This window comes from Plecotus auritus (genome assembly GCF_963455305.1).
Source record: "Plecotus auritus genome assembly, chromosome: 4".
Taxonomy (NCBI): domain Eukaryota; kingdom Metazoa; phylum Chordata; class Mammalia; order Chiroptera; family Vespertilionidae; genus Plecotus; species Plecotus auritus.
This window is the reverse complement of record NC_137775.1, coordinates 127,051,664-127,077,727: the sequence shown is the minus strand read 5'-3', so window position 1 is coordinate 127,077,727 and position 26,064 is coordinate 127,051,664. Positions and strand designations below refer to the sequence as shown.

At 39.7% G+C, this 26,064-nt stretch overlaps 1 protein-coding gene across 2 annotated transcripts in view; it reads left to right on the top strand.

The window, feature by feature from the left end:
• The window catches only part of UBE2H (ubiquitin conjugating enzyme E2 H), a 126,584-nt gene that overhangs the window by 43,913 nt on the left and 56,607 nt on the right, over positions 1 to 26,064 (top strand). For both annotated transcript variants that reach the window (XM_080666937.1, XM_080666938.1), the window contains exons 2-3: positions 22,967 to 23,043; positions 23,637 to 23,711. In XM_080666937.1, the coding sequence (XP_080523063.1) occupies positions 22,967 to 23,043; positions 23,637 to 23,711 (152 nt within the window). The remainder of the gene's footprint in view (positions 1 to 22,966; positions 23,044 to 23,636; positions 23,712 to 26,064) is intronic.

The following is a 26,064-nucleotide window of genomic DNA, read 5'->3' as shown; positions in this document are numbered from 1 at the left end:
ACCTTGGAAAGTGGCACAGCCTGACCATCTTTATAGTGGAAAAAGTGTCTGCACAGTAGGGTTGTTGAGAGGTTTAAATGAAGTAACATATGTAAGACACTAACATCTCTTGGTAGAGGCTTGGTAAATATTTGGCATTTGTTAATCTTCAACTCCCCTGTGGGGTAAATATGATTATCTCACTTTTTTTTTTTTTAAATATATTTTATTGATATTTTACAGAGAGGAAGGGAGAGGGATAGAGAGCTAGAAACATCGATGAGAGAGAAACATCGATCAGCTGCCTCCTGCACACCTCCCACCAGGGATATGCCCGCAACCAATGTACATGCCCTTGACTGGAATCAAACCCGGGACCCTTGAGTCCGCAGGCTGACGCTCTATCCACTGAGCCAAACCGGTTTCGGCTGATCATCTCCACTTTTGTAAATACGAGGAAAGAGGCAAGACTTAGAGAAAGTATCACTTGCTGTAGGTTGGTGCTTCTCAAACTTTAATGTGGCCCAGCGGGTGTGGCTTGGTGGTTGAGCATTGATCTATGAACCAGGAGGTCACCGTATGATTCCCGGTCAGGGCACATGCCCGAGTTTGGGCTTGATCCCCAGTAGGGGGTGTGCAGGAAACAGCCAGTTAATGATTATTTCTCATCAACGATGTTTCTATCTCTTGCTCCCTCCCTTTCTCTCTGAAATCAATAAAAAGTATATTTTAAAAAACACACAAAAACCTGAATGTGCATGTTAGTCACCAGGGGATTCTAATTAATCTGGAATGGGGTCAGTTTCTGTTCACCACCTTGAATACTAGGTCCTAGGCTACTTATCTAGGAAGTGCTTACCTAGGAAGTGCTGGAACTGGGCCTCAAATCCAGTTTTGCTGAGTGCAGAGCCTTCCACCATTCTATGGATCCTCCTTAACTCTCATCAGTGGAACAAGGGTTTTATTGGGGGACCTGTAAGTTGTGTATTTAATAATCCCTTAGACTAGTAAGAACCTGAAGTTGTATTTCATTCATTCATTCAGCATTACTTAGAATCTTTTTAGAGTAGATAAAACATGAGGGAAATTACTTAATGTTGTCTTATCATCTTACATTTTAATGTTCCATATTATTATTATCTACCTCACTGCCAACCTGCTGCTCTTCCTGCCTTCCCTTTTTTTTTTTTTTTGTGGGAACAATGTCATCTACCAGGTCAGAAACATCAGATATTCTTGAGTTCTCTCTCTCGCTCACATACAATTAGTCATGAAGTTCTTTCAGTTCTTAGAAATCTCATTGAAATGTAGCTTCTTCTCAGCCTGTGCTACCTTCAGCTCTTCCCTGTCCTTGTTCTGGCCTTTCTCCCACCATTGTCTCCCTGCCATCCTCTGTATTCTCTCTGTGGTTAATCTTCAGGACAAGTTTGAATATGCTACCCACCTCTCCAACAGCTCTGTGATCTAGAAGCAGGAGTGGGGAAATGTTTTTCTGCCAAGGGCCATTTGGGTATTTATAACATCATTTGGGGGCCATACAAAATTATCAACTTAAAAATTACCCTTCTTTATTTGGTCAAACATTTAATTAACTCATTCCTAACGCCTTGGCAGGGCCAGACCAAATGATTTCACAGCGCTTTAAGTGGCCTCTGGGCCGGACTTTCCCCACTCCTGATATAGAGTGTAGTGTGGGTAATAAGAGCACATGCTTGAACTAGACTGCATGTGTTCCAGCCCTAGCTCTACAACTTACAGGCTATGTGAGCCTGGATGGATTACTTAACCTGTCTTTGTAATAATAACTTGTCTCCTTGGGCTCTTGTGAGGGTTATGAGTTAGTAAAAAGGCTTAGAGTAGTGCCCAGCACATTGTAAATGCTAAAAGGGCTAGCTGTGGTTAATATTTGTGACTAAAAAGGGGAAGTAGTAATTTAAAGAATTGGGAAGGGGCTGTACCAGCATAGAAGTTGGGCTAAATGCCAGCTTTGGAACAAGTTATAGGTTAATAATCCCCTCATTAGCAATTGCTAACATCAGTATAAGACAGTATATTTATACTAATAAAAGGGTAATATGCTAATTTAGAGTGGACATCCTTTCGGACATCCTTCCGGACAAAGCCGCAGCGGCTCCCTTGAGGCTCAGGCAAGCCACGGATAGTGGCTGCCACTGCGAGGGCCAGCCTGAAGCTCAGGCAAGCTGTGGTGGCTGCGAGGGCCAAGGCTCAGGCAGCCGGTGGCCAGCAGTGGCAGCAGCAGAGGCCTGGTGGGGGCGTCACCAGAGGCAGTAGCAGCGAGGGGGTGATGGGGGCAGGTGCCTTCCCGATTGGCTGATGACTCCCCGTAGTCATTAAGACATCGGGCTCCCAGACTGTGAGAGGGGTCAGGCCGGGCTGAGGGGACCCCCCCCCCCCCCCGCCTCCAGTGCACGAATTTTCTTGCACTGGGCCTCTAGTTAAAGATAAAAAGTCACATGTACTTAATTCGTCTCAAGATTGAAGAGATGTAATTTCAATTTTGTAGGTTATTAACTAAGGTAGATTAAACTAACATGTACCCTGTTAAATCTGAGGATGCTGTTTTTGGTGTATTAATAATAGCAAATACTGAGCCTTTCTTAATCCTGTGATATATTTACTATTACTCCCTTTTTACACTAAGGAAAACCAAAATACACAGAGGTTAAATGACCTGCCCAAGACCATTATCACAAGTAAATGATGAAGCTGAGATTGAATCTAATGAATAGCCCACTCTGTAACCACTAGAATTCTGACCTTATTATATTGCAGAATTTCTATTGAAAAGAGCCCTCTTTCTTTGGCATTGGGGGAGCTTTGTAACCCGGTGATTTTGTGAAAATGAGTGGCAGGAAGGTTAGTTGGGTATTAGGACTTACTTGCTGTCTTCTCTCAATCTCCTAAATGTGACTGTTCAGTCCTGGATTTTGCCATGTAGATAATGCTGATGTTTAATATTTTCTATTTATTTTAAAGTGGTGTTAGTGGTTCCTTTTAACAGAAAAATTGTGGATTACTCAGGGGCAGTTGCAGTCAGGTATTGATCCCTGTCTGGTTTCCTTTTGTCAACTAGCATATTCATGAGTCACTCTCCTTTGCCATCTAGCCAGCATGTGCTTAGGAAATGCATGCTACCTGATCTAGCCCAGGAGTAAGAAAGATATATTTGCAAGAGAAAACATTTAAATATTCATCTTGACATGTTTAAGCATGTTGAGACAGTTCTATCAGAGTTAAGGGACAGATTAATGATAGATACATTGGTTTCTTGTTTGCTTAGTTTTTTTTAAGGCAGTGATTATTTCCTTAGAAAAAACTTAATCCTATCTAATAAAAGAGTAATATGCGAATTGACCATCACTCCAACACACAAGATGGCTGCCCCCATGTGGTCAAAGATGGCTGCCCCCATGTGGACACAAGATGGTTGGGAGGGACCAGGTCTTCAAGGGAGGGCAGTTGTGGGCGATCAGGCCAGCAGGGGAGGGCAGTTGGGAGGGACCAGGCCGTGGCAGAGGAGGGAAGTTGGGGGTGACTAGGCCTGCAGGGAAGGGCATTTGGGGGGGGACCCAGGCCTGCAGGGGAGAGCAGTTGGGGGGGGGGACCAGGCCTGTAGGGGAGGGCAGTTGGGGGCAAACAGGCTGGCAGGGGAGCAGTTAGGCATCAATCAGGCTGGCAGGGGAGTAATTTAAAGAATTGGTTAGGAGGTGATCAGGCTGCGCAGGCAGAAAGGGTTTGGGGCAATCAGGAAGGAAGGCAGGCAGGCAAGCAGTTGGGAGCCAGCAGTCCTGGATTGTGAGAGGAATGTCCAACTGCCTGTTTAGGCCCGATCCTACCGGGATCGGGCCTAAACAGGCAGTCAGACATCCCTCGAGGGGTCCCAGATTGGAAAGGGTGCAGGCTGGGCTGAGGAACACACAGTCCCGTGCACGAATTTCGTGCACCGGCCCTCTAGTCGTATAATAATATATGGCTCGGCGGTGAATAATATTTACATGGTCATTGATATCATAATCTCTGAATATCAATTTGACCAACAGTGGTGATATAACTATATTCCATGGTTAGGGAGAGGGAATGTGGGGGTAAGGTGAAAATCCTGACTTCCATAATGAAAAAGTTATTTGATAATATTTGTAACTAGAAAATCAAATAATATATAAGAATGTTATTTAGTTATATGGTAGGTAAATACCATTTTAATATGTTTGATTTTTTTCTATAAGATCTCCTTGTTTTAAGTAATCGGGTAAACTATGGCTTTTAACTTTTAGCAAATTGGAGACTTAACATGTAGTTCTTACAGTGTTGAATATTTGTTGTTGAGGGATTCAAATCTGTGAAAATTTATTATTTTGTATGCTGTAATAACAAAAGTAGTTTGGTATAAGGAGCTATTTAAAGTATTAGGTCTACCCAAGAAATATTGAGATTTGATTAGCTAGTCTTATCTTTGAGATAGTTAATGGAAGGTGCTGCATATCTAGTGCATTTTTGTTCATAAATCCTGAAGGGTCACTTTCTCATGCAGGTGCTGTGTTAGAGAGGCAAGAAGGAGAGAGGGTCAACAGAGTGGATCTTTTTCCCTTGGATGACCCAGCTAGGGCTGCAGTTGAATTGGTGAACAGCATGAAAGAACAAGAGACTGGGCAGTTTGAGGTACAGGTGGCAATTGGGGCAGTGTTTAATAATGAACTTTATTTCACTTTAAAAGCTTTAATACCAGTATTAGAGAATTAGGAAAAACCCATTGGCTGATATGATGGTGGTTAAAAAGTAACTGAATACAATCTTTTGAAGGACATTTGGGCACTATCAAAATTTGGTATATATCCCTTTGACTCTTAAAGTTCTACTTTCAGAAATTGCAAATAGAAACTTGAAAAAGTATAGCAAGAAATGGTACTGGGTTGTTCATTGTAACATTGTAATGACAAAAAACTGGTATCTAATGGATGCTTAGTTAAAATTGATATTGTGTAGGCATTAAAAAGGGGGTGTGACTTAGATCTATAAGTATTGATACAGAAAGATGTCCTCCAAATACTACATGGAGAAAGAATAGTTTACATCTGTGTTTCTGTGGTGATGTGAATGTATTTATGTATAAACATTTCTGTATAAAATACAAACAATGGTAGTATTTAGGCAACACTGTAGTGTGTCTGGGCAGTGGGACTAGAGGGGTAGGGAGCGGAAAAGCTGCTTTATCCCCCATTCACATTTTAAAGCCTAAAACTCGGTACTTCACTAGATGAGATTATTTAGTTGTGTTGAAAGGCGTTCTCAGAACTGTGCTCTGCCCTCTGATTTTGGTACCAGAGAACTGTTTGTCTCAGTGGCACCTGAGCCTATCAGTCCTACTTGTCCCCATGGTAGAAACATGAGAAGGGGAAACCTTATAGTTTTGTCACCTTTTCAATGCCAAATTTTCTTACTATATATACACCCACTGTTGAATGTGTCAGATTTGTTTTCTCTTGCTAAATAACTTTGATTTTTTTTCTACATTGTTTATTCAGGAAGCACCCCTTGTGAGAAACTTGATTTTTTAATTTCCTTCCTGTACTACATAACAATACAGTCTTTATTCTCTTGCTGTTTATACATATTTAAATCTCAGACTTCTGTTTAAATTATTAGGCTAGCTTCCATATTATTTACCACTTCCATATCTAATTATACATGACAACCCATTTCTTACTATGTGGTAATCATTTCTATTGGTCTTGAGCTAGCAGTCTTATTAGCACAACTGGAAAACTTTCTCTCTCAGCTCTATCACTGTGAACTTGTGTGATGCTTAAAATAGCTCCAACCACTCTTCATCCTGTGTCACATTGCACACCTAGTTTATAGTCTCCTTTCACCTCATATCTCTTGACTCTCCAGGGTCTTCTGCTTATTTAATCATATAATAGGGTTATTTTCTTATAATAGGGTGTTTTCTTTAAAAGCAACTTTTTGCCATTTAAAATTTTTATTTCTTTGGCTTATTTTCACTATGGACTTTAAAAAAAAAAAAGCAACATTACAGTTTTTGTTGAAAGTTTTTATCCCAGTTCTTTCATTCTAATTATTTATAAAGATAATAAATACAGGTATTTTATAATAGCTACCTGAACATATCAAATAGGATATTTGCCTAATAAGTACCTTCTCATATAGTTTTTTAAATATATAATTTTACTCATTTTTTTTATCAAAGTACTAGTGACCCAGTGCACGAAATTCATGCACAGGGGTGGGGGGTGTCCCTCAGCCTGGCCTGCACCCTCTCCAATCTGGGACCCCTTAGTGGATGTCAGACTGCCGATGTCCTACAGAGATCGGGCCTAAACCGGCAGTCAGACATCCCTCTTGCAATCCGGGACTGCTGGCTCCTAACTGCTCACCTGCCTGCCTGTCTGATTGCCTGTAACCACTCTGCCTGCCGGCCTGCTCGCCCCCAACTGCCCCCCCCCCCGGGCCTGCTCGCCCCCAACTGCCCTCTCCTCCTGGCCTGATCACCCCCAACTGCCCTCCCCTCCTGGCCTGATCACCCCTAACTGCCTCTGCCTCGGCCCTGCCACCATGGCTTTGTCCAGAAGGACATCCAGAAGGTCTCCCAGAAGGTCTCCCGGTCTAATTAGCATATTACCCTATTATTAGTATAGATAGTTGGCTCAGATAATTTTTTCAGCAGGATTTCAAACAAGAAGACACTACTCTTTTCCATGTCACTTTAGATTACCTTTTCATCCTTTTGTTTTTCTATACTGTTTATAATTGCTACTGCCTCTCATAAGTCTTCCAAATGGATAATAGAAACTATGCTCAATAGAATGAAGACATATTCATTTGTTTTGGAGTGCAGAGTTCTCTCTATGGTAGACAGCAATTTAGCATTTTATCCAGTGTATTCATCCAGAGTTCGCCTTTTTTTCAGTATTAAATCTTGACAGTGATCTTGAACCTTTATGTATTTCTTTGCATAGTTATTGCTTTAAAAAGCCTAAGTCTGTGCTGCTTTCTTTTCCCTTATAATTTTTATGAAATCAAAGTTATTAATATTCAACACTTTCTATGTGTAATGAATGTGGAATAGTAAAGGGAACAGTACCAAAATCAGGCGTCTGTCATTCATGTTCTGGACAAGAATTAGGTAGTGAAGAGGCGCTGTGACCAGAGCTTGAGAGCAATGATTTGTAAGGCTAAAGTCATTGTTTGTATGTGCAGTGTGTTATCTTTCCCCCTTATCTTTGAGTTTGCAGGCAGTATATTTGAATTTGAAAGAACTTGCTTTAAGAAATTTTCCTTGAGCCCTGGCCGGTTTTGCTCAGTGGATAGAGCATCAGCTTGTGGACTAAAGGGTCCAGGGTTCGATTCTGGTCAAGGGCACATGCCCGAGTTGCAGGCTCAATCCCCAAGTTTTCCTTGAGATTATTGAAGTCATAAAATTATGATGGGGCATCATTGATCTCTAGAGATACAAGCTCATAGTTGGTACAGAGAAAGAAAGGTGAAGAGCCATGGCCTCGGGTTGTGGACCTGGGTCTTTAAGTATTTCCAGGACTTTGGGATGTGTTGACAAGAGGATGACCACGTATCTAAGATCCACTTCTGCTCTTTTCTGTGATCCATTGTTTTTCACTCTTCTGTAATCTTCATCTACTAAATAGGTGCCACTGCTTTGTATTTATTAATTTTTTATGTATCACTTTGCAGTTGTATTATATTATATGTCACTTAAAAAGGGCCAAAGAAAATATTTTCTTTAAAATGTCACTGATTACTGTGAATGATTCACATCCCTTGATTAGAACATCTGTGGGTAAGGATTATTAAACACTTAGCTTAATTCTGTTTTCATTGCAATCCACATGTCAGGTGTTAGGGTAAAAACTGGTCCAGTGTATTTAAAATGAATAAAGGTGGCCTGGCCAGCGTGGCTCAGTGGTTGAGCATCGACCTATGAACCAGGAGGTCACAGTTCAATTCCCAGTCCGGGCACATGCCTGGGTTGTAGGCTCAGTCCCCAGTGTGGGGCGTGCAGGAGGCAGCCAATCAATGATTCTCTCTAATCATTGATGTTTCTATCTCTTTCTCCCTCTCCCTTCCTCTCTGAAATTAGTAAAATATATAATAAACAAATAAATAAATAAAATGAATAAAGGAAGTTAAGTTATCAAAGATTTTCAGAGAAGAGAAGAACACTGGAAACATGAATACCAAGTGCACTGCATAGGTATTCCATAAAGCCCTATTAAATTTCGCTTAGTGATATTTATGAGAAGACACTTCATGGTGTGTTTTGTCCTTTGTGGATGGTACAGCAAAAAGCATAGAAGGCACAGCCCAGAACGGGGGGTCAGAATTTTAAATAGCTGTTTCCATTAGGATTTTGTAGAGGGCCACCGGGCTATTTGCATTTTTTGGTATCATTTATGGGGAAAGTATATGTTGCCTATGACTTCAAAATTTTCAAGTTCAGATGCTGTTGTCATCCTTAAGGTTTTGATTTATTTTTCTTTAGCCCACTATGATTAGGTAGTCTGCCTTTGGAGTGACAGGGTTCCTTCTGTTCACTTCTCTGGCATGTGGACAGTGGGTTCATCTACCTCTATACTGAGAACAGAAAAACTGGAAGTTGTGATTAAGTACCTTTTAATGTGGAACTTAATGCCCTCTAAAATTTTTCAAAAAGTATTTTTTAAAAGCGTTTTTCTAGATCATTTGTTTGGATTTTCATTGAGGACTTGATGTGCCTGGAGTGTCTTGATGTGTCCTGAGCATCTTTTTTCTCTGCAATTCAGAGTTGTATTCCAAGTTTGCACATTTTAAACTGGATGTTTGGCTAATAGTTCTTTGACAGTGAGTATCACCTTTTCATAGAAGTACTACGGTAGTATAGTCAGATATATACATACAGTTTTCTGATTTTAAAAAAGAAGAAATGGTAGGTATTGGAAATTAAATAAAGCAAATAATTTATTTTTATTATGAGACTAGAGGCCCAGTGCACTGGTGGGGTTTCTAGGCCTGGCCTGCGCCCTCTCGCAATCCGGGACCCCTCGGTTTTGGCCTGATCCCCGCAGGCCAGGCTGAGGGACCCCACCAGTGCACGATCGAAGGCCAGGGAGGGATCATGGGAGGGCTCCAGGGTCTCGCCCAGTCCCTATGGACAGGACCCCTGCAGCAAGCTAACCTACGGGTTGGAGCATCTGCTCTCTCTGGTGGTCAGTGCTCATCATAGCGACTGGTCGAACAGTTGAACGGTCAGACCCTTAGCATATTAGGCTTTTATTATATACAATTACGTAGGATTTTTTAAGTGTACAAATTAAAGGTTAGTTTAATGAATCCCAATCACCCAAATTAAAATTTTGCAATTATTGGTATTTTCTCACATATCTATTTCTCTTTTTTCTGAAATATTTTAGGGCATATCCCAGGGGTTTTCTTAAATAACCATAATGCCATTACACTTAAGAAAATAAGCATTTCTTTGGGAAGATGATTTATTTTAAACATACTGTCTCTCCTACCTTGGAATCAAGCTATAACAAGGAAACCAAATTGTGAAAATTAAGCTTTTGATTAACCTTTCATGAGTTAGCAGTAATATATTTTTAATTAGCTAATATACTGTTAATTTATATACATGGATTTGTAAATTTTCAGTTAAAAGTAAACAAGATTTACTGTTGCTGTGCAATAGCAAAACAGTGACGTTTGTTTATTAAAGATCTATTTCTATTTTATTGATAGCCTTCTGATTTCTAAATATTTTGAGGTACTTAACTGGAATATGAACTTTTTAGAAAATATAAATTTTATTTATGTTTTGACTATTTCTTTGATCTCAGGATGGCATCGTTTTACCTTATTTTTCTTTGCTTTTCTCTCTCTGTTACATTTTCTGCAACTGGGTTATCTCTGACAATTTAACTTTGTAAATCTGCTTTATAAAACATTTTTTGGGGGTAGAGTGGGGCTTAGTTTTCCTATAGATCTTAAACACTTCCTTTTTCTAAAATGTATTGGACAAAAGTATTTTCCTTAACTTTTGATTCTTAATTAAAAAAACTTTTTCAACCTTGTTATTTGGGAATCTGGTTGCAAAATGATTCATCCAGGGAAGAGCTAAGTTACAGTGATGATTTTCTCATTTTAAAAAATAACATTTACTTGGAACTTGCCAGTGTTTATTTTGGTTTCTGACATGGAAGCTTTAAATGAAAGCATAACACTTGAGCGGGGAAAAGGTAGTATGATTTTTGGGTTCCTGGGTGGTAATGAACATACTTTCTGTGACTTATCTATATAAAAATTTTAAAATATGTACTACTTTTTACCCCTTAGATAATGAGCCTTTAAGTGTTTCGTATATCCTAGTAAATTGTCAGTGTTTTGCTTTACATCTGGACAATACATACTTATTTTGAAATGGCTATTTTTAAATGTGAAACCTCCTCTAGAGGTTGTTGGCAACTTCAGCTAACTAACTTAGTTGTAAATCTGCAAACGAACAACTAAAACTTACCTACTTTATGTATTTTGTTTATTGGAGGATGTCTTTCTTAGAATATTTTTTATTTTTAATCCTCACCCGAGGATATATTTTTATTGATTTTAAAGAGAGGAAGAGAGAGAAAAAACATTGATTGGTTGCTTCTCATATGCACCTCAGTGACTGAACCCTCAATCTTGGTATGTGCCCTGTCCAGAAATCGAACCTGAGACCTTTTGTTGTATGGGAGGATGCTTCAACCAACTGAACCACATTAGCCAGGGTTACCCTCTTTTTTTTTTTTTCTTTTTTCTGGCAAAATACAAATTTATTGTCCTCAAACTATAATATTCCAGTCACCTTATGGTTCCCAATTCTTACTATATTTTTTAAAAAATCATATTTTATTTTTATTGTTGACATAAAATTCACAAACTTTGGTTATCTGATTTTTATAACCCACCATAGATAAATTTTAAGGGATGGTAGCCCAGTGATGGCTCTCAGACTTAGCTAAAGAAGTAAGAGAAACTAGGAAGAAAACTTGCCTTCAGCATAACAGGATCAGAAAATTTCTATAGCAGAAAATAAGTTTATACCTTATTGGTTCCTGAGGGCATCATTGTATTTTGTAGCACCCTATAACAATTATCATTCGTAATGATGACTCAGCATCAAGAAAGGTTGTTTTCTTAGGATTCTACTTAAGAATGTAGAAAGGCCCTAGCTGGTGTGACTCACTTGATTGGAGCATTGTCCCGTACACTGGAAGGTTGTGGGTACGATATCTGGTTAGGGCATCACATCAATATCTCTCCGTCCCTCCCTCCCTCCCTCCCCCCCTCCCTCTCTTCCCCCTCTCCCCCTCTCTTCCCCTCGCCCCTCTCTCCCCTTCTTTCCCTCTCCCCTCCCTCTTTCTCTCCCTCTTCCTCTCTCTAAAATCAGTTAAAAAAAAAATAACCTCCGGCCCTAACCGGTTTGGCTCAGTGGATAGAGCATCGACCTGCAGATTTAAAGGTCCCGGGTTCGAGTCCAGTCAAGGGCATGTACCTTGGTTGTGGGCACATCCCCAGTAGGAGGTGTGCAGAAGGCAGCTGGTCGATGTTTCTCTCTCATCGATGTTTCTAACTCTCTGTCCCTCTCCCTTCCTTTCTGTAAAAACTCAGTAAAATATATTAAAAAAAAAAAAATAACCTCCGGTATTGTTTTTTAAAAAAAACAACAATGTGGAAGAAAGTAATATTTTTGATATTATAAAAACTTTGAGTGTTGCTTAGGAAGTTTTAATCATATGGGAATTAATTTAGAGTTTTGTGTACTTCTTTTACATTAAAAAAAAATTAACTCCTATTGTGTCAGATGTAGGGTCAGGTACCTTTGTAGATATTTTATTTCATCTTCCTCACCTTTTTTTAGAGGTTAGGAAACAGGCTAAGTTAGTGGTTTACAAGGTGACTCCTTTTAAATCATGAGTTTTCTGTCTGCTTATTATATTGCCACTTGGTTATATATTTATACTTTAAATTTTAATGTGTTCAAAACTGAATTTAGCATCTTGCATAAAAACTTGTTCCTTCTGTCCTGTGTTCCAATTTGTTATTAATAGTATCATTTCACCTGTCTGACAAGGCTAAAACTATTCTTAGTTTTCAAACTGGCAGCTTCAGATCGTGGCTGTCTTGCATCTTCATTCATGTGTTCATTTTATAAATATCAATTTGTGTGCCTACAATGTGCCAGGACTCTTTTAGGCTCTAGGAATGTAGCAGTACACAAACCAGACAATCCTGTAGACTATATAGTATATTAGATGGTGGGAATGCAGCTGTGCATTGTTATACATAGGGTGGTCCTAGAAGCTTCACCAAACACAGACATTGGAGCACATGTACTTTGTTTACATTTTGAAATTAGGAGATTGACATAGAACTCTAGTTTATTGATTCCTCATGAAAATGAGACATTCTAGCAACACTGGATTTTCTCGGTGGCTGTCCCATGTCTAGTCAGTTGCAGAGCCTATAAAGTCTTCTTTTAATCTTCTCCGATCATTCCCACAGCTGTTATTTTAGTTGAGACCTTAAACATTTCTCTTCTGCTCGTTTGCTTTAATTCTGTTTATCACACCTTCAGCCAGTCCTGTACATATAGCTCGGTTATCTCTGTAAAGCACAGTTATGCACATGCATGGAAATAACAACTGGCTCCCTGTTTGCCTGATAAAATCGGTTTTGGGGCTCTTTATAATCTGGTCTTTACCTACTTTCTAATTCTCCCCATGGTCCACTCATCAAAATGAAAATACAGTGGTCCCTGTTCTCTGGACCCATCCTGGGCCTTTCTGTCTTTGCTTTAAATGCCTTTCCCCCTCCTCTACATGTCCAAATCACACACTGGTCTTACGGCCTGTGTAAATCCTTGGCTTCCTTGGCAAACCATTGCTATCTTTGCCTGCAAGCTGTAAGAAATCTCTTCCTACTCTAAACTCTAGTAGCACTTTATGCAAACTCTTTTTTTTTTTTTTTTTGTATTTACTTGTTAGTGGATAGATTTCATCTTCTCTTGCTAACTTTTAAGCTTCTTGAAGGCAGGTTGTGTTTTAAGAGGAGTTTTTGTTTTCCTTAAGGCACTTATGTGTAGAATATTTAGTAAACCAACTTTAATAGAAATAGTGTCTGTGATCTTTTGTGGATTTAATAGATGCTAACTCAGCATAACAGGTTTCTATTTTTGTAGAAAGCTTAAAATATTTGGGGGGGAAGGATGTAGGGACTAAAACTGCTTGAGCTTATGACACGTGTTGTTTTGTTAATTGCTCTTCGTGTTATATCATTGCTTCTCTCCCAGATCAAGATAAATGAATAAAAAGATGCCCTTATTCTTTATATGTATGTATTTCATCACTGGTAGAAGCCTTTTCCCTCTTTCTGTCTTTTATTCTTTTCCCCATGTCTATTTTCTCGGTAGCTTTTATTTCTCCTTTGAATGGAATTCCCTGTCCTCCTAATATGACCAACACTAACGTTTAAAAAAAAATTTAAACTTTCTCTCAACCAGGAGCCTTTGCTTATTGTATGTGACCATTTTTCCTTATAATTTAAACAAAGGCACATACATCTTTAATTATTATTTTTCCCAGAGGCTGTTTGTCATGGATATTCAAAAGCCATATTCATCTTCCCCCAATGTGGTTGAATTTTTTAGACATCCTTTTGAAGGCACTGAAATTTTACTTTTCTAGAATATCAGCTATTGATTTACTATCTTGGCAGAGTATTCTCTTTATTTTATTTATTTTTTTAAATTGATGTACAACATTATATTAGTTTTAGGTATATAACATAATGATACAGTATTTGTATATATTGTGAAATGATCACCACAATAAGTCTAGTTTTAACATCTATCATCTTAGCAGTTACTTATTTTCGTGATTAGAACTTTTAAGATCTACTCTTAACAACTTTCAATTATGCAATACAGTATATATATATATATATATATAATAGAGAAATATGCTAATTAACTGGGACGCCATAACAGGTCGACCGGACAGGAGGAGGTTGCATGCAGCGTCGGGGGCGGGGTGGCAGGGGCCTCCACGCGCCTACACTGGGGGAGGGCCTGATCAGCAGTGGCTGCGGCTGCTTCAAGGGCCGGAGAGTGAGGCAGGGCTGGACCGGTGACTCGAGGGTGGGTGGCGCCGCGTGATTTCGAATCTCATGCTGGGCTCCTAGTTTATTATAATAGCCAAGCTGCACATTACATCCCCATGACTTATTTTAGAATTGGAAGTTTGTACCTTTTGATTCTCTTCACCCATTTTGCCCACCCCCCAGAATAGTCTTATCTTTCAATATAAAACCTTTGTTTTCTTATATACTTGCTATTTTTTTCCTCAGACTTTGTATTGGATCTTAGGAAAATGTTGGATCATTTCATGAATTTCAAGAAAGCTATAGTAGCTAGGTTCTTCTAAATTGTTTATGCTTGTTAAATACTTTAGTATTTAATGATAATGACTACATTAATTTTTTTTAGAACTTTTATTATGGAATATTTCAAACATAAAAATAGAACAATAGAATGAACCCCCATGTACCCATTACTCAGATTCAGTAATTATTAACTCAGGGCCAATACCATTTCTCCTAAACCTTTCTCTCTTGACTCTATCCACACTGGAGTATTTTTGTTTGTTTTTGTTTTTAATGATTTTTTTTTTTTTTTTTTTTTTACAGAGAGGGAGAGATAGAAACTCAATGAGAGAGAAGCATCATCAATTGGCTGCCTCCTGCACACCCCCTACTGGGGATCCAGCCTGCAACCCAGGCAATGTGCCTCAACTGGGAATCAAACAGATGACCTCTTGTTTCATGGGATGATGCTCAATCCACTGCACCACACTGGCCGGGTCATACTGGCTTTTTTTTTTTTTTTTTTAAATGTTTTTTATTGATTTCAGAGAGGAAGGGAGAGGGAGAGATAAAAACATCAATGATGAGAGAGAATCATTGATTGGCTGCCTCCTGCATGCCCACTAATGAAGATTGAGCCCACAACCTGGGCATGTGCCTTGATTGGGAATCAAACCATGACCTCCTGGTTCACTGGTGTGGCTCAACCACTGAGCCACACCAGTGGCGCTAGATTGACTTACTTTGAAGCAAATCCAAGACATAATATATTAGTAAATATTTCCATTTATAACTCTAAAAGAGAAGGATTTTTAAAAATATATATATTTTTATTGATTTCACAGAGGAAGGGAGAGGGAGAGAGATAGAAACATCAATGATGAGAGAGAATTATTGATCAGCTACCTCCTGCATTCCCCCTACTGGGGATCGAGCCCGCAACCCAGGCATGTGCCCTTGACCAGAATTGAACCTGGGACCCTTCAGTCCACAGGCCAACTCTCTATCCACTGAGCCAAACCAGCTAGGGTGAGAAGGATTCTTTATAAACATAATCCCAAAGTATTGTTTTTATGGTATTTTTCACATTAACAGATTAATGAATATACCCTGCTGTTTTCAAGACAACGGGGTAGTGAAGGTTGCTGAGTTTCTTTAGCTTCTGTAGTGTGATTAATTTCAAGGAGAATTGTCAACAGACTGGTCTGAACATAAGAGAGCGAGAGTTGTGTACAAATTGCTTCTACCTTCTTCAGAGAAGCACATTTCTTCACCCCAGTTCTTCAATTGTATGGGTAGAGTTCAGAGAGACCACCCTCTTTTATTCTATAAACTCATTATTAGTAAACTTCGGAAACAATGCTGTCTGAATCCTAGGTCCTTGATCAGTTAACACCAGTCCTGTGACAGGCTTATACTTTGGCTCCCTTTCTGGAAAATTCCAGAACTATATAAAAATCATTTCTAAAATCCTGATAGACATGTTTTGCCAAGAATGTCAGTTATCTCTTGACAGTTTGGCATTAGCCTTTAAATATTAGATTGTGTAATCATAATGCCATTCAGGGAAAATAAGGTAGTGGGTGGCTGGCATTTTAAAAGTAAAATGAACTTGGGTTCCTAGCAATGTTAATCATTAGTCTACTGAAAAATGCTGATACTATTTTTTAATAGTGAAATGATAAGTAAATAAAAAGAAGTATTTTGTTGCTTTGGCCAGTGTTGCTCAGTGGTTAAAGCATCGGCCTGTGCACTGAAAGGGTTGTGGGTTCGATTTCCAGTCAAGGGCATGTACCTGGGTTGCAGATTCAATTCCCCGCCCTGGTCAGGGAGCATGCAGGAGGTAACTAACTGATGTGTCTCTCTCACATTAATCTCTATCTCTCTCCCTCTGCCCCTCCCTCTCTGTCTCTCCCTTCTATCTCTGAAAATCAGTGGGAAAAATATATCCTTGGGTGAGGATTAACAAAAACAATATTTCACAAATAACTTAGATGAGAGAGAAGTAAAATGTAATTTTATGGGTTTAACACATGTTTACCAGAATAATATCTGAAGGATATTTTTAAGCTTTGAAACTGAGAAAATAATGAAGGAAGCTTTTAGTGAGTTCCCACTAGTCTGCTAGCCTGACAAGCACATCTTAGCAATAGATCATTACTTTTGTCATTGTATCCTGCCTTCTCATTGCCTTCCTTGCCCTTGACCTTGCACAGAGAGGAGAAAGTAAGTCATGGCCTCTACCATAAATACACATGGTAACAGCAGTCTAGTAATTTTATATATTTTTTGTGGACAAGTCATTCATTTGTGATGATGGAATGGCTTATTTTTAATGTAATTTTCATTCAACTAAATTTAAATTCTTTTTTCCATCTAACTTAGTATCTGTACCCCATTCCAAGGCAGCACAAATTTAGCACAGTTTCTCATTTTACCAACTTGGTAGAAGTTTTTAAGGTTTCACTCAGTTTTCCTTTTAGCTTTTCATATGAAATGGACTATAATAACTCTTTAATCTACAGCAGCGGTGGGGAACATCCGGTCCTTGGGCCATATAAGGCCCGAGAAATCATTTGGTCTGGCCCTGCCAAAGCATTAGGGGTGAGTTAATTAAATGTTTGACCAAATATAGCAGGCTAATTTTTAAACTGATAATTTTGTATGGCCTGTGAATGATGTTATAAATATCCAAATGTCCCTTGGCAGAAAAAAGGTTCCCCACCCCTGATTAACAATATAGTGTGTAAAGACGGACCAAATGTATCTGGCATGTGGATTATATCAGGGATTATGGGAAAGGGGGTTTGGAGCATTGATTTCTAATCGTGGAAAAGAGATTTGGAGTGACTATTTGGAAAGGAGAATCTTCTTTGGAAAATGGATAAAAGCATGAACTGTATCCCAAACAGACCACAAAATGGAAGAAACCTAGATTTATTCATCATGTAAAGGATAGAAAAGATACCCTCAATTTCCTAGAAGAGACATCCATGTGGATAACTCAATTTTAAATAATTAATGAAGAGTAATTGCCAGAGATCAGTGCCATTCATAGCATATTAGTTTTGGTCGATAGATTCTTCTTCTACAGATTTTTATATTATAAAATTAGGTTACAACTTCTTTTTGTTAAACTCATTTACTCTTCTACCTTACTCTATTCTTTCATTACCCTTGTAAATTTGTTTAGTTTTGTTTAATGGTTGGGATATCTTTATCTGTACTACTATATTCAGTTGACTACTTCAGATATCCCACATTGAGTGGGAACATACATCAGTGGAGCTCTGAGTGGGTAGAGATAGACACTAGTAGCAGCCCATTGTATAAATGGTCTATAATTCATTTAACCAATATTCTATTGATAAATATTTAGGTTATTTCCATTTAAAAATTTTAGTAGACACAGTACCAGACACACTATCTTTAGTACTTTTTATTAAACAATAAAATATATACAAAAACTGCATAAATAATTTTTGTAGCTCAGTGATAAATGGAACAATAAAGGTGTAACTAGCACCCACAAAGTCCCTGAGGTTGCTCAAAGCTCTTTTCCAATTGTCACAGTCTCCACTAGCCTAACCACTAACCTATCTAAACATCATTGATTCATTTAGCCCAGCCGTGGGCAAACTACGGCCCGTGGGCTGGATCTGGCCCGTTCAGCTGTTCTGTCCGGCCTGCGGAGCCGAAAGAGCGGAGGGTTCTCTTGCTCTCCCCTCCGCTCCTTTACTTTGAATTTATATTAGTTCACGCAAACACTCCATCCATGCTTTTGTTCCGGCCCTCCGGTCCAGTTTAAGAACCCATTGTGGCCCTCGAGTCAAAAACTTTGCCCACCCCTGATTTAGCCTGTTTGAGATGTGTGTAAATGGATTCTTACTGTGTATGCTCATTGGTATCTGGTTTCTTTCACTATTATATCTTTGAGACTTATACATTTATGTGTAGCAGTTCATTTTTTGGGGGTGCATAATAGTCTTTTGGGTGACTGTATGTACCATAATTTATCCTTTTTATAGTTGATGAACCCTCAGGTTGTAACCTAATTTTTGAATATTACAAATAGTGCAATGAACATTCTTAGGCATGTGTTGTGGTAAACCGATCTATACATACACTGAGTGGCCAGATTATTATGATCTCTGAATGCATAATAATCTGGCCACTCAGTGTATATCCTATATAATAAAAGGCTAATATGCAAATTGTCTCCTTGACCAGGAATTCGACCAGCAGGCAGGCCGGCCAACTGCCCATGTCCCCTCCCCCTGCCAGGCTGGCTGGACCCCACCCATACACAGATTCATGCACTGGGCCTCTTATATAAATATGTATATACTAGTGGCCCGGTGCACGAAATTCGTGCACAGGGGGTGGGGGGGTGTCCCTCAGCCCGGCCTGTACCCTCTCCAACCTGGGACCCCTCGAAGGATGTCCTACTGCCAGTTTACAGGGATCGAGCCTAAACCAGCAGTTGGACATCCCTCTCACAATCTGGGACTGCTGGCTCCTAACTACTCACCTGTCTGCCTGCCTGATTGCCCCTAACCACTCTGCTGGCTTGCTTGCCCCCAAATGCACCCCCCCCCCCGCCACCGGCCTGATCACCCACAACTGCCATCCCATCCTGGCCTGATCACCTACAACTGCCCTCCCCTCTTGGCCTCTAACCGCCACCATGGCTTTGCCCAGAAGAACGTCCGGAAAATCTCGTGGAAGGTCTCCCAGTCTAATTAGCATATTACCCTTTTAGTAGTATAGATAGAGGCCTGGTGCATGGGTGGGGACCAGCTGGTTTGCCCTGAAGGGTGTCCCGGATCAGGGTGGGGGTTCCCTTGGGGAATGGGGCAGCGTGGGTGAGGGGCCTGTGGTGGTGTGCAGGCCAGCCACGCCCCCATGGGGTGAGGGTCCCCACTGGGGGTGCGTGGCCAGCCTGGGTGAGGGGCTGAGGGCTGTTTTCAAGCTGACCACACCCCCTTCAGGTTGGGGGTTCCCACTGGGGTGCCTGGCCAGCCTGGGTGAGGGGCTGATGGCTGTTTGCAGGCTGGCCATGCCACCCAGTGGGGACCCTCACCCCATGGGGGCATGGCCAGCCTGGGTGAGGGGCTGAGTGCTGTTTTCAGGCTGGCTACGCCCCCCGGTGACCCAGGCTTCCAGCCCCTCATTGAGCGGAGGCCGGAGCGGGCAGGAAGCTTGGCTTCCTCTGTCGCCAGGAGCAACCAAAGCCTCCTGCTCGTCATCTTTGTTGGGTTAATTTGCATACTCACTCCTGATTGGCTGGTGGGCGTAGTGGAGTGATGGTCAATTTGCATGTTTCTCTTTTATTAGTGTGAAAATATATATAAATACACACACACACACACACACACACACACACACACACACACACACACTAGAGGCTAGAGGCCCGGTGCATGAAATTCATGCACTCAGACCAGCCTGCACCCTCTCCAATCTGAGATCCCTCTCACAATCCAGGACTGCTGGCTCCCAACTGCTCGCCTGCTTGCCTGCCTTCTGGTTGCCCCTAACCGCTTCTGCCTGCCAGCCTGATCAGCCCCTAACCACTCCCTTGCCAGCATGATTGATGCCTAACTGCTCCCCTGCCAGCCTGATTGCCCCTAACTGCTTCTGCCTGCCAGCCTGATCACCCCCTAACCACCCCCCTGCCAGCCTGATTGATGCCTAACTGCCCTCCCCTGCAGGCCTGGTCACCCCTAACTGCCCTCCCCTGCAGGCCTGGTCACCCCTAACTGCCCTCCCCTGCAGGTCTGGTCCCCCCCAATTGCTCTCCCCTGCAGGCCTTGGTCCCCCCCAACTGCCCTTCCCTGCAGGCCCGGTCGTCCCCAGCTTCCCTCCTCTGCCAGCCTGTCACCCCTAACTGCCCTCCCTTGCAGGCCTGGTCCCTCCCAACTGCCCTCCTCTGCTGGCCATCTTGTGTCCACATGGGGGCAGCCATCTTTGACCACATGGGGGTAGCCATCTTGTGTGTTGGAGTGATGGTCAATTTGCATATTACTCTTTTATTAGATAGGAAATACACACACACACACACACACACACACACACACACACACACACTCTGAGTGGCCAGATTATTATGCATTCAGAGATCATAATAATCTGGCCACTCAGTGTATATGTCAGGAGAAGCACTGATGAAGCACTGATGGGCATAGGGTGTGCATATGTGCAGCTTTACAGCGTCAAGTATCCAGTGATTGAAACCATTTCATACTCCCACCAGCAGTGCCTGGTTGTTTTTGAAGCATAATTTCATAGGAGTGAAATTTGAATAAAAGAGTAAGTTAATTTTAAGTTTTGAGATATAGTGCTAAATTTGTCCTCAGGAATACTAATTCATACTCCACTGAACACTAGGTTTTATCTAGCTTTCATCTTTATCAATTTATAGTGAGAAATGTCTCATTTCTAAACTTTGTTGAATTTTTATAGCTTAATTTTGCTCATTTGAATTTTCTTCTATTAACTTTGCTATTCTGGTCTTTTTGTTGGGGGTGTTTCTGATTTTGTTTACTACTTTGTAACAAATTTTTTTTAAATAAAATTTTTGGTCATATGCTATACTTTTTTTTCTTCTTAGTTTGTCCTTTGATTTAACTGTCTTTTACAGTATAGAATTTTTAAATGTGTGTGCGTGCTTGCATCTGCTATTCTTTTCCTCTGTGGTTTCTGGCTTTGGTGTCAATCTTAGGAAAGCCTTTTTACCCCTGAGATTTTTTTTTTAAGTGTTTTTTTTTTTGATGATTTTATTGCTTATATTTAATATTATTTATTGTAACTATATTTGACTTCTTTTTCTTTCACTAACACAAGGGTGCTTTTTAAAGTTTTAAAACAATTTAAACATGCACTCTTCTATTTATTTCACTAGCATTAGCTTTGGAATATTTTGCAGGTGTCAGAGGGTGACTGGTCAGGAAGAATGTAGTATATCAAAGCATGCATGTATGTGTCATTTGACCATGAGAAATAAAGCCAGTTTTCCATTTGGATACTGTTTGAATCCTTTCAGTGTGCATGTTACTAAAGTAGTTAGATCAATGTAGCATAGACTAAATTATTTTATTTAGTATCTGTAGTGGGTATTGTTCAAGGCTCTTCAACAGGACTTTGCCAAAAATACCCCTGGTCTCTCTCTTCTGTGGCCTCCAGTACAGGATTGGAGAGACCAATACTTCATTTCAAACCTTTAAAAATACAATTTTTCTCTATTTAAGAGATCATTAAATTTTTTTTTGATTATTTCTCTTTTGCACAATAGTACATGCAATTTGTACTGCTGATTTAGATGAGACCAATCTGTCATATATTTTTTTAAATGTTACAGTGGCCCCAGCTGATGTGGCTCAGTGGTTGAGCGTCAACCTGTGAATCAGCAGATCAGGGCACATGCCTGGGTGTGGGCTCAATCCCCAGTGGGGAGCATGCAGGCGGCAGCTAATCAATGATTCATCATTGATGATTCTATCTCCCTCTCCTTTCCTCTCTGAAATCAATAAAAATATTTTTTAAAGAATGTTAGAGTGGGCTTTGTGAGTTCCCCAAAGCCCTTACCACCACCTAAAATTCCTATCAGAGTTATTTAGACCATAGAGCAGACACATAAAACAGATACTAGACCAGTAATATCTCCTGTACTGAGATGGATTGGTTTTGTTTGTGTAATTGAATCCTAGTACCTGAAAGAGGTGAGAATCTCAAGGAAAGGTACATTTTTGAGGAAGAGAACACAGAAGTGTTAGTCCTTTGTGATTATAACCCCAGAGTCCCCCAGTCTAAGGGGGATGGAGGTTCAGGAGGGAGAGAAAGAGTAGGTGAAAAGAAGCACTTCAGACAAGATTTAAACTATTATTTGTTTATTTTGCTGGTCTTTTGCATTTGGTAGCACAGTACTTTGTAGCAAGGTTGTGTCTGTATTTTGACAATTTGCTAAGCCAGGGAGAAAATTGTGAGGACTTTCCTTAGAAAATCCATAATTTTGGGAGCATAGCATTTTTAGTTTAGGAGAATTAGTGTGTTCCCTGAGTATTTGAATTCGACTCAAGGGGATACTGGGTTTATGTTAAAGGCTCATGGGGGATCAGCTGGAAAGGAGAGAGTACAAGGGGGGAAAAACTAAGTATCTGTTTTTCATTTATGTGCAGTATGTACAAAAAGCCGTCTCATGCATTTTACATACTTAACCCATTTGATCCTCACAGAAATCCTAAGAAATGGTGTTTTCCTGAATTGTAAGGAGAGAACAAAGGCTCTGGGAGTGAGTTCACATTATTTTGTCTAGGCCCACAAACACAGTAGATGGCAGTTCTGGGATTTGCACTCCAGTCTCTGAATCTAAAGCCCATTCATATTCTTTACACAAGAGTATATATTGCCTTCTAAATTACCAGATTTATTATATCTTTTTAATAATTCATCAGTTTTATATAAATGTTGGTGACACTTAAAATGGCATAACTAATGTCATATTTAGTTCTTCAAGATAATATAAAGCCTGTGTAATTTCCTTTACCTTCTACCTTAGCATTGAGAGTAAGCATGAGGTTACGATCCTGGGAGGACTCAATGAATTTGTAGTGAAGTTTTATGGACCACAAGGAAGTAAGTACATGCGTTGGTCTATGTTCTTCTATTACAGTTTTTATTCTCCTTAATAGACAATAAAAATATCCAAGACAGGTGGTGATATATGTGGTTTTTGAAAAGTAAATTTTGAACTCTAGAACCAGAGAGGAAATCTCGCTGTTATAGTTACTTCATAGGCTTTTCTCTCTTATCTGTATGTGACAGTATTAAACATGAATTGTGAATTCTGGGTTTTGTATGGATGACTATAATGATGGCTTAGGGAAATGTGTTTTATTTTTGTTTATGATACGTGTGTTTGGGAGGGGGCATGGGTTAGATTGAGATAAGAGGTTATTACTTACCAAATAATTGGATAGTGTTTAATACTTTAAAGAATCAGATAACCTGAGGGGAGAAAGTGAATCTTTTCTCGTTTTCTAACTATAGATTTTTAAAGAAAAGCACTTTAATCTGAACATAGAATTATAAGAGGTCCCTGACTCGCAATGGAATTTGCAAGGTTATCAAAAGAGATTAGGATTTAATGTTTAATTTAATTTACACTCGGGTCTATTTTCTAATTTGGAGACATATTTTAATGTGTAACACTTTTACTTTTCTTTCAGCCCCTTATGAAGGTGGAGTATGGAAAGTTAGAGTGGATCTTCCCGATAAATACCCTTTCAAATCTCCATCTATAGGTAGGTAACTACCCAGTTTCTCTCCTTAAAGAGTTTGATATTAAAGAGAAAAAGAAAAAAAAAAAAATCCTAGGTTTTGTGGGAGATAATTCCAGAAATGGCTTGTTAACTGAATTTTTCCTTTTTTGACTTTGGTTAAATTAATCAGTGATGTTTTATGGGACTTCCATAGTGTGATAGAAGATGTTTAAATATACCCTTTGCCTGATTGTAATGACTACAACTCTAGATTTTTTTTTTCAGGGTTAGATTAAACAATTATAAGGCTCACTGTCTATTCAGACTACAAGCAATACAATAATAAGTATATCTTAAATTTCATTTTAAATGCCAGATTGTTGGGATTAATACTATATAATTTCTATTTTAATTCTGTCATTTAAAAATTCTCTCTGTATCCTGCTTTGTTTTTTTTTCACTCCAGCTCTGGGTACCTAGCAATGAAGTGACCATTTTCAATTCTCTTCACTCCTAATCTTTAGTCCTTTAAACAGCTGAAGAAACTCACGTAGCAACCCCAGTGAGATTATATAAAGTTTTTCCTCACCTTCATCTTCCTTCTGCCCAAAGGGGTGATATTTTTAAGGTGTCACCTCCAGTAAGGCACTTGTGACAATTTAGGTATTTTTGTGTCAGATGCAATAGAGGTATATCTGATTGAAGGCTGACACCTTAATTATTTTGAGATTATAAAATGGTAGTAATTTAGCTAAGGTAGTAACTTAAGCCAGTTTTTTAAAATATAATTTTTATTGATTTCAGAGAGGAAGGGAGAGGGAGAGATAGAAACATCAATGATGAGAGAGAATCATTGATTGTCATTGATTGGCTGCCTCCTGCATGCCCTCTACTAGGGGTTGAGCCCACATGTGCCCTTGACTGGAATTGAACCTGGGACCCTTCAGTCCACAGGTCGACGCTCTATTCACTGAGCTAAACTGGCTATGGCTTAAGCCATTTTTTTAAAAATTTCATTCTGTAGATTATTTTAAAATACTCTAAAATATTGTTCAATTTTAAGAAAAGGAGGAAACAAAATTGGAATATATTGAACATTCTCTGACAGTCACACCAAGCCTCATGTTCAGAATTGCCTGAGTTAAACTTGCTGCTGCTGTGGGCTTGTCTTTGAAACTAATAGATTAGACACATTCGCCTGCCCCAACAATAGTTTAAAAGAGGTAGATCAAAGACATTCTGAGCTTTATGCTTTGATTCTAAGCCCCTACAATTCTGCCTAGGATAAATAATGCAGAAAAGTTAGGATAGTCACAGACTAATTCTCAGTTGAATGCAGCAGCCTCTCCCCTGAGCTACTTTATATGCTTGCAGGGGTTCTCAAACTTTTTAAGCAGGGGGCCAGTTCACTGTCCCTCAGACCGTTGGAGGGCTAGACTATAGTTAAAAAACAAACAAACTATGAACAAATTCCTATGCGCACTGCGGGCCCGGGACAAGTCGGCTGCTAAGCAGGACAGGCAGCGGCACCCAGCGGGCTGGATAAATGTCCTCAGCGGGCCGCATGTGGCCCGCGGGCCGTAGTTTGAGGACACCTGCTTTAGAGCTTTATGCTATAAAAATACTACAGAGCATCTCATTTCTTCTCAAGCTAGGAACTGTTAGTGTTCATTTTAAGAACAAACTGCTGATTTCCTCTTATGGTTCTCTTGGGTGAGTTTTCTAAACTCAGTAATTGAGAAGAAGTACTTTGTGGATAATTGAATTGGAAGTATCCCCATTGCTACCAGGGTCTCTAAGCTTCAGAGTTATCAAATGGTGAGCTAGGAGGGAGCTGTGAGGTGTTGAGTCTTTGAGACAGACAGTAAAGCAGATATCCTGACTATGTGGTTGGCAACAGCTCTGTCCCAGTGCCATTCTAGGGTAGTAGGTTCCACTCTGTTTGGGAAAGCTTTTCTATCATGTTGTGCTACTCTGTCCCCCATTTACCTCTGGACTTTAGGGTGTTTCTGTATGTAGGTATTTTATAGGTATTTTAAACCCTTTGCATTTGCGTGATGTGATCTTTAAACATTTACAAACAGAATTCCAAACCATATAAATTCATTCAAGGACATTTCATAAATTTACTTAGACCTATTTACTTAGACTAAAAATTGGCATGCTAAATCTAGTTTTGTTACCCTAGATTCCTAATCAGAAAAGAAACAGTATACCTTGTTGAAATGAACAATGAATCTATAGAAGTGCGATTACATGTATCCTGTAAAAATGTAGTTATTTCTCAAATATTGTCTTAACATACTTTTTCAGGTAATACAATTGTTTCATCATAACTTTCAAAGTGAAAATATCTACACTTCAGACATTATTAATTTATTAACTAACAATGTAG